This window comes from Macrosteles quadrilineatus, unplaced genomic scaffold, assembly GCF_028750875.1.
Source record: "Macrosteles quadrilineatus isolate MER2022 unplaced genomic scaffold, UCM_ALF_1.0 Scaffold_2__2_contigs__length_208266976, whole genome shotgun sequence".
NCBI lineage: Eukaryota > Metazoa > Arthropoda > Insecta > Hemiptera > Cicadellidae > Macrosteles > Macrosteles quadrilineatus.
In genome coordinates this window covers 23,626,092-23,645,034 of record NW_026542595.1, presented here as the reverse complement: position 1 = coordinate 23,645,034, position 18,943 = coordinate 23,626,092, and the positions used below count along the sequence as shown (strand labels likewise).

The 18,943-nt window shown below is 33.7% G+C and overlaps 1 protein-coding gene across 1 annotated transcript in view; it reads left to right on the top strand.

Annotated features, from left to right (window-relative positions):
- Nucleotides 1-15,398, top strand: part of LOC128988018 (heat shock 70 kDa protein 12A-like) — a 29,374-nt gene extending 13,976 nt beyond the window's left edge. Inside the window, exons 4-14 of the mRNA XM_054409190.1 lie at nucleotides 1,019-1,462; nucleotides 3,351-3,526; nucleotides 3,850-4,068; nucleotides 4,998-5,142; nucleotides 6,678-6,803; nucleotides 9,617-9,828; nucleotides 10,968-11,090; nucleotides 11,669-11,818; nucleotides 12,663-12,795; nucleotides 13,138-13,313; nucleotides 14,548-15,398. Coding sequence (XP_054265165.1) covers nucleotides 1,019-1,462; nucleotides 3,351-3,526; nucleotides 3,850-4,068; nucleotides 4,998-5,142; nucleotides 6,678-6,803; nucleotides 9,617-9,828; nucleotides 10,968-11,090; nucleotides 11,669-11,818; nucleotides 12,663-12,795; nucleotides 13,138-13,313; nucleotides 14,548-14,733 — 2,090 coding nt within the window. The 3' untranslated portion in view covers nucleotides 14,734-15,398. The remainder of the gene's footprint in view (nucleotides 1-1,018; nucleotides 1,463-3,350; nucleotides 3,527-3,849; nucleotides 4,069-4,997; nucleotides 5,143-6,677; nucleotides 6,804-9,616; nucleotides 9,829-10,967; nucleotides 11,091-11,668; nucleotides 11,819-12,662; nucleotides 12,796-13,137; nucleotides 13,314-14,547) is intronic.
- Nucleotides 15,399-18,943: the final 3,545 nt, after the last annotated feature.

Sequence of the window (18,943 nt, the reverse complement as noted above, 5' to 3'; positions counted from 1 at the left end):
TTTGGGTTTGTACAGTTCCCTTCAAAATAAATTTTTAAATAATCGATGGCGTGAATAACACCATACTAATAAAAATAAACGGTTTCAGCAATCTGACATGTACTTTCTCTCATTACCTAGTCAACAACCCTTATAACCCACCCCCTACTTACAACCCCTGCTCATGGGCAAGCTGTGGAAATAACTATGATATTTAATAGGCAAAATCACAAAAGTTGCAATAGCCTTTGAACTGTAATTCTTACAGCGATGGGGGTTGTACAAATTTGTTTAGTGTTAAAAGGACTATATCACACTAAATTTGAGCTAAAGTCTTTCGAGTCACTTCTTAGAAAATGTTATTTCCCCGTTATTTGATGAAAAAATGACAAAAGTTGCAATAAATTTCACACTGTAGTTTTTACAGCAATGCGGGTTGTAAAGAATTAACAGGACATTTCAATCAAAATCTTTTGTGTCATTTTATTTATCTGATTTTTTGTTGTTTTATGAGTTTTTATCAGGATATGTTTTAATAAATGAATATAATGCCTGGAGATACTATATACATAAATAAGTACCCACATACAAAATGTTGTCAAAGTCAGGCCACAGGTTTGGTCTGTAGCTCTGTACACTGATCATTTTAACTTGAGCAGACATTGATATACTATAACTACCTGAAACCTTGGACCCAGGAGGTACCGGTACTCAGTTCAATCCCTACAAATTTGACGTTGATTCTTAAATAATGCGTTTTTTACTATGTCCGGGGTCACAAAGATCTTACCTACTCAAGAACACAGGACACAACAACAATAACAAAGGTAATCTAATATAATTACATTTCTTGAAACTGGGATGAAAAAAATATATGTTTCACTTCAATAATCAAAATGCCACTAGTATAAACCCAATAAAAAAACAGTATTAATTTTAGGTAGGGATTAGTATTATCAGTTAAAATTTGTTTTGGCGTTTTTTAATATATCAGACATATGTTCTCCCTGCTCTTACTAAATATCTTGATTTCCTATAGGAACTACCAAGTATGTAAACACAGAGGTTAACAGTGAGAGGGACAGTGGAACTTATCATGCTTCACCGTACATAATAGAAGAGGAGGCCAGTTTGAGGAGGAGTGTTGCTAAACTTTGCGAAGACATTAACATTACTAACTCACTGGTCAAGGAGGAGGTCTGCAAAAACTGTGTACCTTCCACAGGATTGAAACCAACCCATTATGTGAAAAATCTCAACCTATATGAACAAAATAATCAGACTCGACACTATGTAAATCAATACGAACTTAAGACTAGAATTAAACAAATCCCGATAAGTGAAAGTGTTGTTGGTGACATAAAGAGTTCAAACATCCAGGTGGTGGTAGCCATTGATCTAGGCTCTACATACAGTGGCTACGCGTACTGTTACACACAACATGAGTTTGACAAAGAAATCCATATGATGAGGAAGTGGGAAGGTATATATATATATATATGGATGTATATATTTTATTACACTCAATCTATGTTAAACTTTGTTTAAATTTTATTGAATATTCACTTCCATTCTAGATATTCATCGGTTTGGGCATCAACTAGACCTCTCAATCTTCTACAGTGTTATCCCTCCTCAAAACTTATGTTACCTACCTAACTCCTCATAATAAATTTTTAACAGATCTGATCTATTCTCTTTAGGTACTTTCACACGGCATGATTTTAATTCTCATTCACCATAAACTCAATTTTCCTGGGTATTCTCTCTTTTCAAATAAATCCAAACTAAAGTCTGCTTTTTCTCCTCTTAAAATCTCCCAAACAACCTCTTCTGATCTCTTTATTCCAAAATTCATCCTATCTTGTTTTACTCTTAACAGCCATAAACAAATTTAATATCTCCAATTTGTATTTTGATACCTTATACTGTAGTTTCTTAGCGAGTTCCCCAATAGGGAATAAGCCTTAATAATATCAAAATCAAGTTTGATTTAGGTGGTTTTAAATCCATTCAAATTATTCATTGTATCATTTTGTATACTCTTCTATTATTCTACATTATTCTATACAAATTATTCTACATATCTATACATTATATAAATATTTATATAATTACAAATCAGGTTTTTTGATAAAATGCAGGACTTTTATCAGTAACCAAATATAATTTGCAGTCATCCTGATACTTTGTCCATTATTTTAAGATACCGTAGAATAATTTTGTTTATAACTAAACAGTTTATATTTCCATCTTAGATTGTTAGAAGTAGAAATATTTTATGTAAAAGGACAAACATTATTATGCACATCAATAAATAACTAAAAAGCTAAAACTACAATGTTGGTTTGTGTAAAGTAGTATTTGGCGTAGTTGAAATTAGATTCCCAACAACAATCCTAATAATAGTATTTATGTACGATCAATAATGATTCAATACTTCCACTATGATAATGCATGGCAGTACTAATATAAAACTAATGGTCATGTATTTATTTCACTTCTGTTCTCAATGTATTACCGTATTGATAAGTGTGGAAGATATTTTCAGACCAAACTAGGAATGGTGTTATTGAATGAAAAATGTTTAATATTATGTTTATAACTAAACAGTTTATATTTCCATCTTAGATTGTTAGAAGTAGAAATATTTTATGTAAAAGGACAAACATTATTATGCACATCAATAAATAACTAAAAAGCTAAAACTACAATGTTGGTTTGTGTAAAGTAGTATTTGGCGTAGTTGAAATTAGATTCCCAACAACAATCCTAATAATAGTATTTATGTACGATCAATAATGATTCAATACTTCCACTATGATAATGCATGGCAGTACTAATATAAAACTAATGGTCATGTATTTATTTCACTTCTGTTCTCAATGTATTACCGTATTGATAAGTGTGGAAGATATTTTCAGACCAAACTAGGAATGGTGTTATTGAATGAAAAATGTTTAATATTATGTTTGAAATACATTTAAAATGTTATTACTAACTGTAAAACATCCCAAACTTGTTAGTTTCTTTTGGAATAAATTTGCATATTGTATAAAAGGTAGTTTTATAACGAAAAAACAAGCCCATGGGGCGTAGCCCAAGGGAAATATGAAAATTAAATTATATAATATTGCATTGTCTTCCATTTGTGAGCTATGTTTCAAGTTTCAAGTCTCTAGCTCATCGGGAAGTGGGTATAAAATTGATTGCAAAATTTGTACCGGACAAGAAAGCGAGCTAATAAAAACGTTTTAATAATATTTTGACTTGTAAGAATTTTTTTAACATAAGCTTATCCTTGGCAAGATGTTTTAAAATCTAAATTTATTTTGTGATGTAAAAGTAAATTTTTTAAATATTTCTTTAAGGTGGTGATCCAGGCTTAAATAACCAAAAAATACCAACAACGCTGTTGGTTTCTCCAGAAGGTTTATTTCATTCGTTTGGACTTGCAGCAAGAGACTGTTATCATGATCTAGAGCCGCAAGATGCCAGTAGATGGTTTTATTTCGACAAATTCAAGAAAACACTACATAGTAATTCTGTAAGTCTTTGTTACTCCTGACTTTATGATTGTCATATTTAGGGCACTAGTCAATTCAAATAGAATTGCATCTGCTTGTGCAAAAGAATAATAAACTGTACAGAGATACTATAACTTCAAAGCTGAATAATTAAAACGTTCATTCACATATTTGACATATTCACACATTCAAATAATATAATTTTTTTCACCCCTTTTCAGCAGCACAAGATGATTTTACAACCTTTTGTATAGCTATTCTTGTTACAGTTGTGACTTAGGAATCTTACAACATATAAATCCTGAAAGTATTTATTTTCTAGGCCTGCCCTTTTTGTTTTCAGAATGTGAGTCCAAACACGAAGGTGACAGCAGCGAATGGCAAGAGTTTCCCAGCAGTTGAGATATTTGCGATGGCATTGCACCATCTCCGTGGTCTTGCTCTGGCTGAGCTGCAGGACCAGGGAGGGGAGGTGGGGATTGAGGGGGTGCGATGGGTTGTCACAGTCCCGGCACTCTGGGGACACGGAGCCAAGCAACTCGTACGAGAAGCGGCCTACAAGGTACGAGTCATCAGAAGGGAGGATGAAAACCACACGGAAGGGATGTGGTTATAAATAATATAATACAGCCCCTTTAAAAACAACCTCCCGTTCCTTCCATAATTACTGCCATTATAGCTACCTATATGGACTTTATTACATTTATGCTATAAAATCCAGGTGAATAGGTTATTTGAGCAGTCTTCTTTTCACTTTACCTTAATACACTTTTTATGTTGCAGTATATATTTAATTTACTGGACAAGTTCTCATGAAACAATTCTGATATAAGCTTCTGGTTCACTATAGATTAGACTCATTGCAAATAAAAGTTTTGAACCATTGATAAAGCATTACCATTTGATATTTGCCTTAGCTTGGCGTTTTTAAGTAACTTGTATAAAAGATACTTAAAAACTGATAATTTTACTACCACTAATCAAAAACTTCATTCAAGAAAAATAATTCTAATTGCCAGGTTTTGTTTGTACATGCGTAGATTAACAAAAAACTTCCCATCCAAGAAATTACAATTAAATATTCTACAGCTTTTAACTTTCACCTAAAAAACTGATAGAACATAAATAGTGGACATCAATTTGAAGAGCTTAGTACGCATATTATAGTACACCAGGTTGTTTTCTTAGCTTTATAACAAGTGCATTTCTAAACTCACATGGATCAGTAATAAATGGCAGTTACTTTTAGTTAGGTAATGACACATTTTTTAGCTTGGAATTTGTACCCAATCCCTTGACAATTGGATCACTTTATTAAGATTAAGAGAGCACTAAGGGGGGTTACCTTCCGGCAATTGACTAATGCCATTAGGCTATAATTAATTAAATTAAAGAGAATTAATCACCAATATATTGTTTAGTGCATACCAATACCCTAGACAAAAATAATTTTTGTCTATGGCAATACTCACTTGAACCAAACGATTCTAGGCAGGAATCTGTTCATCAGATTCTCCACAATCTTTGGTTATTGCTTTGGAGCCAGAGGCAGCAGCTGTTTGGTGTAAGAACCTGAGGTTTGATCAGATCGAGGGGAAACAACTGTGTAAAGGACATTACCAGCAAAGTAGTCAAGGTGATAATAATATACACCTATTATGGTATTCATTATGGTATTATGGTTCTTGTACATAGGTACGTTTAGAATAAATATTAGGTTTAAGTGTTTCATTTCATAAATCTCAGTAGTTGCAGTTATGTGCATGATTTGTGTAAAACAAATAGAGACAATATGCTTAGTGGAGATTCAGTTTGACATAAAACAATTGTATTTTTGTTCTTGCACCTAATATCATGCTTCAAAATTCATCATTTAAATAAAGTATAGTTTACATCTCCCTTTTTCGAACACCTCCAAAATAAACCAGTCAAGATTTAAAAGGGTTCATATTATACACAAAAAAAGAAAGAGTAAATTAAACAAGTCAAAATTAAAAGAGAGATAAATTAACAATGCTAGTCAAAGAAACAATATTACGAGGAAGCAATGCACTTGGAACCAGCAATGTTGACATTTTAATTTTTGTATTGTTGCATTGTTGCGGCCATGTGGGGATTTTGCAATATACTTTTTCTCTCTCTCTCTCACACAATGATCAGCTGGCCTGCTAATGAATACTGAACAGTACTATATACAATAGTGTAATAAGTAGGTCTGTAGCTATGAATTTACCAAACTGCACTTTAGATGAACTTTAAAGTGACTTTTATAAGCAGCCAGTGTGAGTAGCTATGTAGGAACTACACTTTAACCCTTCCCAGACGGGCGAAATCGTGACATAGAACTGGAAAAATTATTGGAAAAAATTAAAATTAATTTTCCTTATTTGTGTTTTGTTATAGGTACAGTACTGTACAAGTAGGCCTATGATAAAATAAAACACAATGGAACACTTCATACGGTCAATATAATTTTGTACTCGTTTTTAACTATGCGGATATATCCGCCACCCGTCTTTGAAGATATGACCATGATAATGCTAGGCAATAAATAAAGAACAATATGTAAACAACAAATAAAGACAGCGTACTGTTGAGCACGAAACGTCAAGGGGGGAGCGTAAGAGAGGTGGGTGGTGCACGGGAGAGGGGTAGGCTTGTGAGAGTGGGGGGTGTTCGGGAGAGAGTGCAGCAGCGCAGCCATGGAGAGAGCAGGAAAGTGGCACCACCGCGAAACATCTGGTTACTGCTCAAGCACCTGCCAGTCTGTCTGAAGAGAAGGCGGATATATCCGCTTCCCGTCCGGAACATCAAAAACCATAAGCAGATATATCCCCCACCTGTCCTTTATCGCCAAAGACTTAGGCGGATATATCCGTCACCCGTCTGTGAAGGGTTAAGTCCTCTATATTGCCAAAAGTCAGGACAAAATGGATCCCAATGAGAGGAACTCTGTTCTATAAGTATTTTAAGACCAATACAATTTTGAAACAATTATATACAAAGTTGAGTCTAAATTTACCATTTGATGATTGGTAAGAATAGTACTCTCCTGAATGGATTACAAGTCCGTGTTATAACAGGTTACGTAGTTAGACGTCCACAATTCTTCAGTCGAACTTCCGTTGACTAGTTTCGACTACTAAGTAATCATTTTCAAAACTTGTATAGGAACTTGCTTCATCATCGTGGACTGTGGAGGAGGCACTGTTGATGTTACTGTGCATAAGCTCCATCATCCCAAGGGACCACTCAAGGAACTTTACAAAGCATCTGGGGAGCCTTGTGGATCACTAGGTGAGCTTCACTTAGTAAATACATGCAAGTGTGTTGGTATTATATCAATTAAAATAGTTGGGTCCTGGGTAGCTGAATGGATGGAGCTTGGCTGGCAGTTAAACCATTCTTCTGAGAATAGCACTATTTTATATTAAAATGGTATACATACATGCTACTAAGCAATCCATTCAATTCCAGTTGCAACTATTTTCAGCCATATTATCAGGGGGTCGTGTTTAAATGTTTATTTATTTTTATGTGCTAAATATGACACTCTTCATATGAAGAAATAAAACATCGTTTACCGCTGCCTGATAATTGCTCCACATAGGAACCGAAACTAGCTGGGACTCTACAATTGAATAGATGGCTTAATAGCAGGTACCTCTTTAAACCTTTTTAATAAATATTATTGAAGATTTAGTGGCTAAAACCTACAACAAAGCCTTTTGATGGTTTGAAGTTGGGCCCTCGAATCCTTGGGCTTTTGATAAATGGACCTGGCTGTAGATTCAGCTGTAAAGCTATCTCATGCGTTCAACTCTCTCAGCTTCTCCTTAAAATACACGACCCTGGACACCATGGTGTTCATCATCCTATAAATATAATGTAAACCAAACTTAGTATCAATCAGCTTAACACACTACGGTATCATCTAATACAGTATTATTAGCATACAAATCAGATTTTACATCTGTGGATGGTGAATTCTTGATTGCAGTGTTAAATGCGTTAGCAGTAGTTTACGTAACGATTGCGTAAACATAGTGACATTTACACTATTCACGCAAGTTGCGTACACTACTTTACCTACGACAGTGTTTTAGTTACAAAAAATCACTAGGTTACTCATAACTTATAAGAGTGGTTATGTTTTCGTTAATAACCTCTCATTGCTACTGACAGTGATGCAACAAAACATTGTACCAAACACTAATTTTACCACTCAACAAATAAATTGGCCTGAACAGCTGATTAGTTGAAGTTAAAATCATTATAATTTTCCTACAGTTACCTAACAATGTACATGTTCTCTCTCTCTTCTCTCACTGATTTGAGAAAGCAAAGTGGCCAATTCGCCCATCAATGAGACAATGTTAACATTGTCTCACTCTAATTACTTTGTCTCACTCCAGATTTGCAACGTGAAGACACAAAATAGTGAGAGCGTAACATGCAGGCAACGTCGTATGCGCGCGAAATAGGTTGGCAGCACTGGCTGTAAATCAGCTGGTCAGCTGTTGTACTGTTATGTTTGTCACTTCATTGAGCGGAGCGAAGCGAAGCGAGCGAAGCTCTTATACTACACTCCTGCTTTTGTTTTACAAATACTCCTCCTGAACGGCCTGAAGCGATATGCACCAAATTTAGCACAGTCATGGTAACCGACCATGGGAAGGTATAAATCTGAAATGGTATAAATCGGACCACAGGGATTTTCTCTACGTGAATTCAAACTTTTGGAAATTTAACATGGGCCTTATGGGTTAATTGGTTGCCATGACATTATTTGCGAGATAACAATAAAAAGGTAAACAAGAGTCGCAACTCGCAACATATGTTAGTCAAATAGCACATTACAAATACCTTACAGATAAAAAGGGAAGAACTTGATATTATTTAGGGGATTAATATCATTGAGCATAATTTACTACAAAATGAATAACCAATTATGGTCGCCGAAATAAGGCTGATGCACCGTTGACTTTAAATAATCCAAATAGCCATTCCATTTATGCGAACCAAATCTAGGCTTACAATTGAGTTTGGATACTGCAAGTAGACTTTCCATTGACGTGAACCAGGCGTACCATTGACTTTGGATACTACAAATAGACACTCATTTATGTGAATCAAATGAACCATTGCTTTGGATCCTGCAAGTAGACAATTCATTTACGTGAACCAAATATACCATTGTGTTTGGATACTGCAAGTAAACAATTCGTTTACGTGAACCAAATGTACCATTGACTTTGGATAATGCAAACAGGCATTTTATTCATGGGAACCAAATGTATCATTGACGAATACTGTAGTTAGAAATTTAATATATGAGAACCAGATAAAATATAGAATTTGGTTCCTGCAAGTAGACAATTCATTTACGTGAACCAGACTTATGATTGACTTAGAATACTGCAAATAGACATTCCATTTAAGTGAACCAAATGTATCATTGGCATTGGGCACTTAAAGTATTTAATCTCATTTACGAGGAAGAGATTGACTTTAGAAAAGTATTGAATTAATACAAGGTGGCCATGATTAATACGCTGGCTCCGCTCAATATTGCAAGCAGACAACTGCATTGTACACCTAGTGTTAAATGTTATATTAAAAGTTCACTTCTGTGTAAAAATAGGTTATGTTTCTTCACCAATTTATTTGTTTTATGGTAACTGTAGGAAAAGTATAATGTACAACTCGACTTCAAAGTACAATTGCCTCACTCGAGAAACCATTCCTAAAGGATTGGAACCATTGTAAGGATTTCTCTCGAGTGAGTCAATAGCTCACTTTTCTCACTAGTTGCACAAATAACTATTTCCTTATCTCTCAATCCTTAAACCTCATTGGTCCGTTACCCATGTTGTTATGAGTAAAATAATTATGCTGTTATGAAAGTAAACAATGATGTTATGTGAAACTTGTCAATTCTAAGAACTGAACTGAAACAGCTACTTTAAAAAACGGTCGTAGGTAAACTTATTAATTATTCGAATCCAACCAAGTCCTACAAAATGAATATAACACATGCATTTGCAAATTTTGTAAAGTAAATGATTGCCATAAAAACTTCATGATCTGAAAATCTCTGTGTTTTTCAGGAATAGATGAAGAATTTGACAAACTACTAGGAACTGTGTTTGGGTTTTCATTCATGAGTCAACTAAGAACTGACCGCCCAGCTGCCTACATGGAACTAATGTTAAGTTTTGAATCTCGGAAGCGAAGTCTCCTTCCATCTCGCGCATCCCCTCTGAATGTCTCTCTCCCATTTGCATTTATTGACTTCTTTGAAAAAGTAACAGGAAAAAAGGTGTGTCTTTGTTTGTTTGTTAAATTTTACAAAATTATTAATTATAAAAAAATAATATTTTTGTATATGACTTTAATCATTCCATTTTCAAATGAGTTTGCAAGGTACAAAAGTGAAAATTATTATAATCTAAGGCTTACCTTACGATCCAATTAATTTATTGTGGAGACCTAGGTTTCTACGCCGGAGCGTTATCGTCAGTCCTAGGCTAAGCTAAACTTTTTGTGTTTCATCTCTTACTTGAGATATTGTCGGTTGAATAGAATATTTAAAAATATAAACACTGATTATACATAAATATTTACAAAGACAAAGTGGAGAAGTTAGATGCATGGCCATGATCTTGTCAATCCTAACCTCCAAAAGTTGAGATGTGATAAGGATGATTTAGTGACTTCAAATTTTTTGCATGGTTGTTATCACTCCATAGAGTAATGTATTTTTGCGAAAAGTGAAAAGCTTTAACTGAGGTAATATGCACCTCCCTTAGAGCACTGCACTTAATTTCATTGTATGAGCCTATTAAATGCTTACAATGTGTTTTTAGTGAATGTTTGATTTGAATACTTTACCAAATAAACATTATATAAATAGTTTTGACTCAGTAACAAACATTTCATAAACAATTTGTCAACAGCTTTGAAAAGTGCTGCCCTCTACACATTCCTAGTCACAGTCGAATATATAGAGATTATCCTATTGAATTGTATTTCTCACAAAGCTTACAATTCATTAAAGGTATGGTTTTACAAAGCCACAGTAAAATATGACTATGGCTTTCACTTGATGATAAGTTAATGGGTTTTATTCTCCCTGACTTGGGTTGCTCGTATTTTGATGAACTTGTTTAATAGAAAACTAATCAATTGATTCATTCTCAACTGTAACTAGGATTGCTTTCATAGCAGTGAACGCCAGTTGAGCTGAGCAATCAAGTTTCATAGGTTTTAATAAAGCAATAAATGAAAAAAAATGTTTATAGATATAATAGAAAATACAAATGTCCCCACACTCCGCACTGCTAGCCTTTACTATTTCCTTCACCACTTCCTGGAAGGTCGTGGACCATTTTTAATTTTCAAAACACTAAAATTAAGATTTAATTTGAATTATTATGTAATAATTATCTAAATCTTAAGGTGGAAGAGAGGTTGAAGGGTTATAACAACCCACAGCTTTCATGGTCACCACAGGGTATGCTACGCATCAGTCCAGAGTTGATGAAGGAGTTATTCAAATCAACTGTAGAAAACATTGTTAAGGTATGAAATTGAACTATGTTTCATTTACATTCATAATTTAGTGCACATATAGAGTTTCAGATATCAAGTGTAATGGCAAAACTGTATTATAAAACCCCAGGTGTAATTTTTGAATATTTGGATAGTACTTTTTGATAATGATACTGTAGTAAACTACTTTGCCCTTGACCATGGATCCAAAGTCAATTGTATTACTGTATTAAAGCAATATAGTGTGACCAACCTCACAAAGTCTGCACTACCAAGGCTGATGCAATGCTTTGACTTAGAAAATTTATTATTGGTGCTGTCCCGTCTATCAAATCATCATCCTGAAATACTCATCAACAAAACCCATTTCAAGTTGAAGCAGCAAGTCAAAACTTCCTCTTAAAAACATCAGAAAACTACTTTTTAAATCCGTACACCTGACATCTTAACCTGTTTTGAAAACTATCATTATGCTTAGGTATTCTTAAAATCTGGTAACAGATGCACCTGCAGCTGAGCTATGAATGAGGTATTATTGGGTAGATAAATTAACTTAATTTTATCTTTTATATTTTTATAAATCTCAGATTTGGATATATTTTTTCCAGCATGTGGAGGGGGTCCTAACCACACCAGAAGTTGCAGGATCAATGAAATATGTATTTCTTGTTGGAGGCTTTGCTGAGTCACTTTTTCTCCAAGATGCAATCAGGAAAAAACTTACAGATCTTAACATACCACCTCCAATTATTCCTCAGGTTAAATTTTACTAAACTAGTATTGTATGTAAGTCAACTAGACATTCCATCCCCATGTTAAATTTGTATTCAGATTTGTATCAAAATCGTCATAGTTGATGTGAGCCACCTACAGCTCCCTGTAGCAGCAGCAAACCTAGATAGGCTACTTGTAAAACCTAATGCTATTTAAATAGATTTAATTGAAAATCCAATTACGCAAATGGAAATTCGCATAGTCTGCAGGTTTGCTGCCGCAGCGGTATTAAACATTTACGACAGATTTTTTTCCTTCAAGAAGATGATATAGGTAGATCAATGAGTGTTGTAAACAATTTGTCTAAAGCGCTTGTTTTCAAGTCACATTTACAATGAAGTTTACAACCAAATACTTAATACTTTGAATACCATTCTAGTCTTGAGTAGTGTTCACACGAAGCCAGCTGGCAGGCAGGTTACCTGCCTACGTAACTATTATAAGTGCATGAACTGCTTCAATGTAAATGGTGTTTAAACTGTATTGAAGCATGAAAATAAAATAAAATAAAAAAAAAACTTAAAATACACTAGAGGCAGGGAACCTGCTCTGTAAACTGCCTGCTTACTGGCGTTGTAAACACACCTTTAAAGCAAAAAGTGTTTCAGAAGTAAATTGGATTCCAAAGACCTTCGATCATATTGATTACTATTATACTACTTTACCGTTATAGGTGTGTTGATAAAATTGCCTTACCAAACAAAAATTATCTACTCCTTTGTGCAATGAATATGGGGATAGAGTGAATACAAAATTAACAGACTTATGAAATGTGATTTGTAATAATGCATTCCTCACTTAAATTAAATTTGATATTGTTTTTTTAAGGGAGTGGCCCTATGTGTTTTGAAAGGAGCCGTTATGTATGGTCTCATCCCACAAGTAGTACTCATGCGCAAGGCTCAGCACACCTATGGGATTGGAGTTTTGAAGCCCTTCCAGAAAGAGAATCATCCTATTGGTGAGTACAAATTAACAGATAATCAAGTATATAACTTTCTATGTGACAGTGGTCCTGGGTAGCCTAGTGATTTTAACGCTTGCCTTAAAATCAGAGGGTCCCTGTTAGATTCCAAGGGAGATCTCTAACAGATTCAGATGAACTTTTTTATTTGGCTATAAATTAATGATGCTTTCTGACAAGAGATTGAAGTTAGATTATTACAAAATCTGGGATTAGGTTGCAACAAAATCAAGAGTTGAGTAAATATTAGAAAAATTAATTATAAGTTTCACCTAATATCATAAGTTCATAAGTACATAAGTTTCATTCCGGCTATCAGCGTATACTGGCTGTTTCTAGAAAAGTTAGTGCTGAGAGACAACAGAGAGTGGTGTGCTGATGTGTTTGACGTGTTGGTCACCATCAACCAGAACCTGTACGCTGGAGAGTCTGTACTGAGGAGGTACACTCCTGCTAACCCCAGCCAGAATGTTATCATCCTTCATATCTACCACACAGACCTTGCACAGCCGAAGGTAACAATTAGTTCTGATACTACAGTAGAACCTCGATAGTAAGGGGTGTCGAACTATAGGGAAATGGAGTTTAATATACAGGAAAGTAAAAATACAAGTTTTATATATAAATCACCAAAATTTTATGAATATTAAAAATCTTAACAATTTCACAGTTTTTTTGTTCTCAAGTCAACAATAAATGGCAAATTAATGTTCAAGTCATCTTACATTACAATAGTAACCATTAAATATCACTTGACAAAACATTTTGTGATCTTTGATTGTTTTTCACTCTGATAACTGGAAAGTACTGGTCCTGGTCATTGACCGGCGTACGTGTCAAAACAAAATATCGATCGCTAATGTTAAGGACAGGTAGCCCCAGCCCGTGTCAAACTACAAGGAGTGTCAAACCATCGAGTGTCAAACTATTGAAGGTTTACTACCAACAACTAGTTAGGAATATTTAACTTATTGCTCTTGGATTTAACTTCCTAAATGGTGTACGTGTTTAATGTCAACATTTTTGGTTTAACAAAAATTGGTATGTCACAAAATTTATGTTACTTAGATCTACTAGTATTTTTAGTTCTGCTATATTGTACTTCTAATTATAATATGGTTTGGTTTATCACTATGGATAAGAATGGGAAAGATTTACTTGCAAAACTGAAATTTTGTCACATCAACTGTGTAGAACCCAGACTTATAGAAATTCGAACACTATACAGATATCTGGAGAAGGACTTTTTCAGTAGTTATTTTACAATTTTTGTGATTTGCTGCCGCAACGGACTACAAAAATTGATAATAATGTCATATGATCGTGTCCTGGTACAACCACCAATTGACCAATACATAATTTATCAGTAAGGCTCATACTGTACATGTACTTGTACATATTAGCTCTCTCTTTGCTTTGCTTGGTATGTCCCATTACACAGGAAAAGATCCATGTGGACGGGCAAATGCAAGGTACCGGTAAGTTTTCTATTGATTTGTTAAGTCCCCTCCAAAAAGGAAAAAAGAGGTTTCCAAAAATTACTTTTGTCATCTGCTGTTTTTGCTCTTAAAATGGGAAAACTATTTCATGTTGATTTAGACAGAGAGAAAAAAAGCAAGAAAGTATGTTAATAAATGTCTGACAATATATACTGTCAAAAATTCAGTGAAGAACCTGGAATTGCTTAGTTGTACTTGTATCTTGTATCAAAACCAAAAATTATAGTTTTAAAAGTGTTCTTTGTTCCAGTTTGTGACTGACGAGGGTGTGCAGAGAATTGGAACATTGAAATTAGACCTGAACTCAGAGCTGGGTAGAGATAAGCCTCGGGAGATTTTGACTCGTTTGATATTCTCAAGCACAGAGCTGACCGTGAGTGCAATGGACCTGGAGACTGCAAGCTACACAGACACCAGTCTCACCTTTATCGGCTGAATGTGAGGACTCTGCAAGAATAGCCAGAAATAGGAAAATTATGATATACTCATCCAATTCTGTATGAGTTCATAGGGTATAGTCAAGTCCGATTATACTGGGATTCCACAAAAGACTAGAGCTTCCTAGAGATTTCCTACAAAACTAGAGCTTAACTTCTTTTTCTCAACATGTGATGATCTACCTGTGTAGGTTGTATCGACCACATAGTGTACCTAGCTTCGTATTACCTTTGACTATTGATTCAACTAGACGGTCCAAGTTAAAGTTGTAGCCCGTTTTTTATCAAAATTGTCGTAGTTGATGTGAGCCACCGACTACAGGTACTGATCTAAATTACAATTAATTTATGTTGAATGTACACAAACTTTTTTACTTAGTCAAACTCATAGAACAGCAACAGTTGACCCATCAACTATGTCCAGCAATAAAAAATAAAGTAGAAAATTGAACTTTAGACACGATCACATTCTGTAACTGGCTCACACAACTATAGTTCGGCCGCTTAGAAAACGACCTGCGCGCTGCTAAACCAATGCTGGAGGAGGTCGCTTTCTAAGCGGCCAACCTAAAAGTTCTTTATTAATAAAAAAAATAGGTCACAGCTGGTCCATATAGATGTGATGTCTACTTTAGTATCCAATAATAAATGGTATTTTTGATAATTTTGCTGAGTTTGTTTATGTTAATCTGAGGACCCACGCTGCTCCGTTTGTTAAAATAAATATCATATCCGAGAAATACTCAAATTTATGATTTTTGATTGAGTAATATACAGTATCTTGACCTTAACTCAAACGATCAATAGCTCAAATTAAAGCCTATAATTTACTGATTATTTTGAGTCTAAACCATATAACAAACCAAAAACAATACTGGAGCTATTGATTTTTAATCATATTGGTTGTTCACCTTGGGTTTGATTGAAACTCGTCCAATTTGAATGACTTTAATAGCTTAAATGATAGCCGGTATTTCACTGAAGGTTCTTATACCAAAATATATAGGATTATATCATTATAACTGGTGAAATAAATCTTAAATTGAAGTAAAAATCCAATAAAAAAAACTCAAATTTATGTGTTTTGGTCGAGTTATACTATGTCGATGCTTGATGTGAAATTTGTGTGTGCATACCTTCAATTTGTGACCCCCACCATTATAGGCAACATGGGGAGCAAATTTTGTTTTGTATAAGCCGAGTAAGACTGTAGATTAATATATGCCGATGCTTGATGTGAAATCTGTGCGTTCATACAATTTGAGACCTCAATCATGAAAATCAGTCGGGTAGAAGAACCAAATGAACTCGGAAAAAAATCAAATTTTTTAAAAAATATTCAAGATATGTACAGTAAATGTCAAATGTTTCTACTGTATTTCATGTCCTCTTCCCGTTGCAAAGCACAGGTACAACATCTATAGTTCGGCCGCTTAGAAAACGACCTGCGCGCTAATGCTAAACCAATGCTGGAGGAGGTCGTTTTCTAAGCGGCCGACCTATAGTTTGATATAACTGAACATTTTTGTCATATTTCCTTTTTGTTAAATAAAAAAAAAATTACCTACGCAAACTGTATTATAGTTGCTAATCTTTATCTATCAAAAAATAAGAATTATGTATGTATGTTGCTACGCACCATAAAGCTTTCTATAGGCTATTCATTAACTTAGGCCTACAAAATTCCTTTGGCTACTAAGTTAGCCCACATTGAACTGAAAGTCATTTTTATTTCTTAATAAAGATAATTCCTAATTTGTGTTTTGTTTCTGTCTAATAAGGTAAGTCTTTGTCTTAATCTTATAATTATGAATTATTTTAAGAATAAATAGATTTGGTAAGTTACAATATAAAATTTATTAATGAAATACAAATATAAGATAAGTTATTGGTTGAATTTAGCTACAGGGTAAGTTAACAATGGTAAATTTTCAAAATGGTGGGGGTTCCAAAGTGGATCAAAAGATTCTAGGCTTATATTGGGCTGGTTTCTTCTAAAGTACTAATTATTAATATTTAAATATGAGCTCTTAATCTCAGGGAGGGGTGGTCGTGCCGGTTCGAATGATATATTAGGCTTCTTTAAAATGTAGATAATTTAATTTAGTTATTATTCTGAAATACTAGGTTCGTGATGCTATTAATATAATAATGTTAAATGTCCAAAGAAAGATTCCAAATGGTTTCACTGAATTTAATGAAATAAAATAGGATTTGAAGATTAAATTTTGAATAAAAGTTCAATTTGATGAGTTAAGTTAATTTGGCCTATTAGGCTATGCTGATTAAATGTCCAATGAAGATTAAATTTGTCCTTAGTTAAATAAGATGGAGATGGTTACCAAATTTGGAGTGTCTGTCTTCTTATAAATTGGTACTAACTCTTCAAGGAAGGCACTTGTCCAACACTTTAGGATGATAAGAAATTTAAAATTTAGGTTATACTTTGTGATTATGAATTTAATTTAAATGAAACACAATGTCCAATAAAATGATGTTCACACTGTGAAGAGTTGGCAGGATCTGGGCAGAGACAATGGTAGAAGCTCAGGAAGTCCATGTCCATTGTTGAAGTGATGTACAGCTGGTTAATTTACATGAATGACACTTGCCACAGTAATTTTGATTTTCTTTGGATAATTTTGAAAAATAATACTATATTTAAGATTTTATTACTATATTGCAATTTTCTTACAATTATATATTATTCTAAATAAATGATTATTGTTGGTTTTTGATAAGTACAGGATAGATATGGAAAGAATTTGCATAAATATTATATTGTAACATAAAATAGGATGATGTTTCTGTGGGGTGATGGGATATTATATAACATTTAACAAAATTGGATAAAATAACACATTAACAAGGAGAAACATATTAAATAACTGATAATACATTATCAGGGGCATTAACAGACATTATGAGAGAAAATATATAAAATAATAGAGAAATTAATGTTAATGATGAATGGATGACATGTAATATTACAATGTATGTATAAACCCTATGGACTCCGAAACCACTTGACAGATTTTAATTAAACTTTCCGGCGTTATTAGGCATTATTCAAGGATGGTTTGTGTGAAGTTTGGTACATATCAAGCAAAAGGGCTCTGCCCCAGAGGGTTTTAAGGGGTCCAATGTCAGACTTTTGGAACTACAATGTTTACAAATACCGTAAATATAATTTAAATCAGATATTTACTTTCATCAACTGTTTTGTAGGTTTAACATTCTGTATTGGTCATGATTTGAAATCGTTCTACAGAATGCAGTACAGACTATTTTACTTTTGGATGAGTCCAAATATATTAAACCCCAATCGCAGCACACCTCACACTCAACAATGTTTAAATTCTCCATGTAAACATAAAACGTAAAAACCTTCATCAAAGTATTATAAACAGTCAAAGGGATGACAATGCCTTGTTATTTTTATCATTTGTTCTAACATAAATTATTAAGTGAATAATAATCGTGGTGCTATCTCAGGTATTCAAAATGCCTCACAATTTATCATTAACCCGCCTCATTACTGTCATTAAAAGAAGAAACTTAAATAATACGAATGCGAAACTTAAATCCACCCAAGCTGTGCAACGGAACCAGAATTTTAAAAATGACATCAAACTTGATCAAAGCAACAAACATCAGTGGTAAAGTTTAAAGGAGAAATAGTCTTAATCCCAAAAATACCAATGATTTCATCCAAATTACCCTTTGAATTCAAGCAAGAAGCAACTACAATTTCCTTTGCGTCTTGCTTTCACAATCACCATTATAAGTGACTATCGCCAGTAAAAAATTTTAAAATGCATGGTTTTCACACGGATGGTTTTTTACGGTATGCTGCGTGCTCATATGGTAGTAGGTACGCCTAAAAACTTATATATTTATACACCCAAAAAACATATTTATATTTAATTTTTTTATAATATATTTGGTATAAATTTTTATTATTTATCGTAAAGAACAAATTCGAGTATCATTTAAAATAATGGTTGTTAGCGCAGCAACGTGCGCCGCCGGGTAACTGCTAGTCTATAATAATAAAAAAATAAAAAACCTGTTGCCTTAGCAAGAAAAATCAAGGTACGGTATGTAATACTGTTTACAGACACAAAATCTTTATTATATTGAATTTTAGCCTCCTGATCACATTTAAATACTAAATAATGGTGTAAATACCTGCATTGATGTGATCAA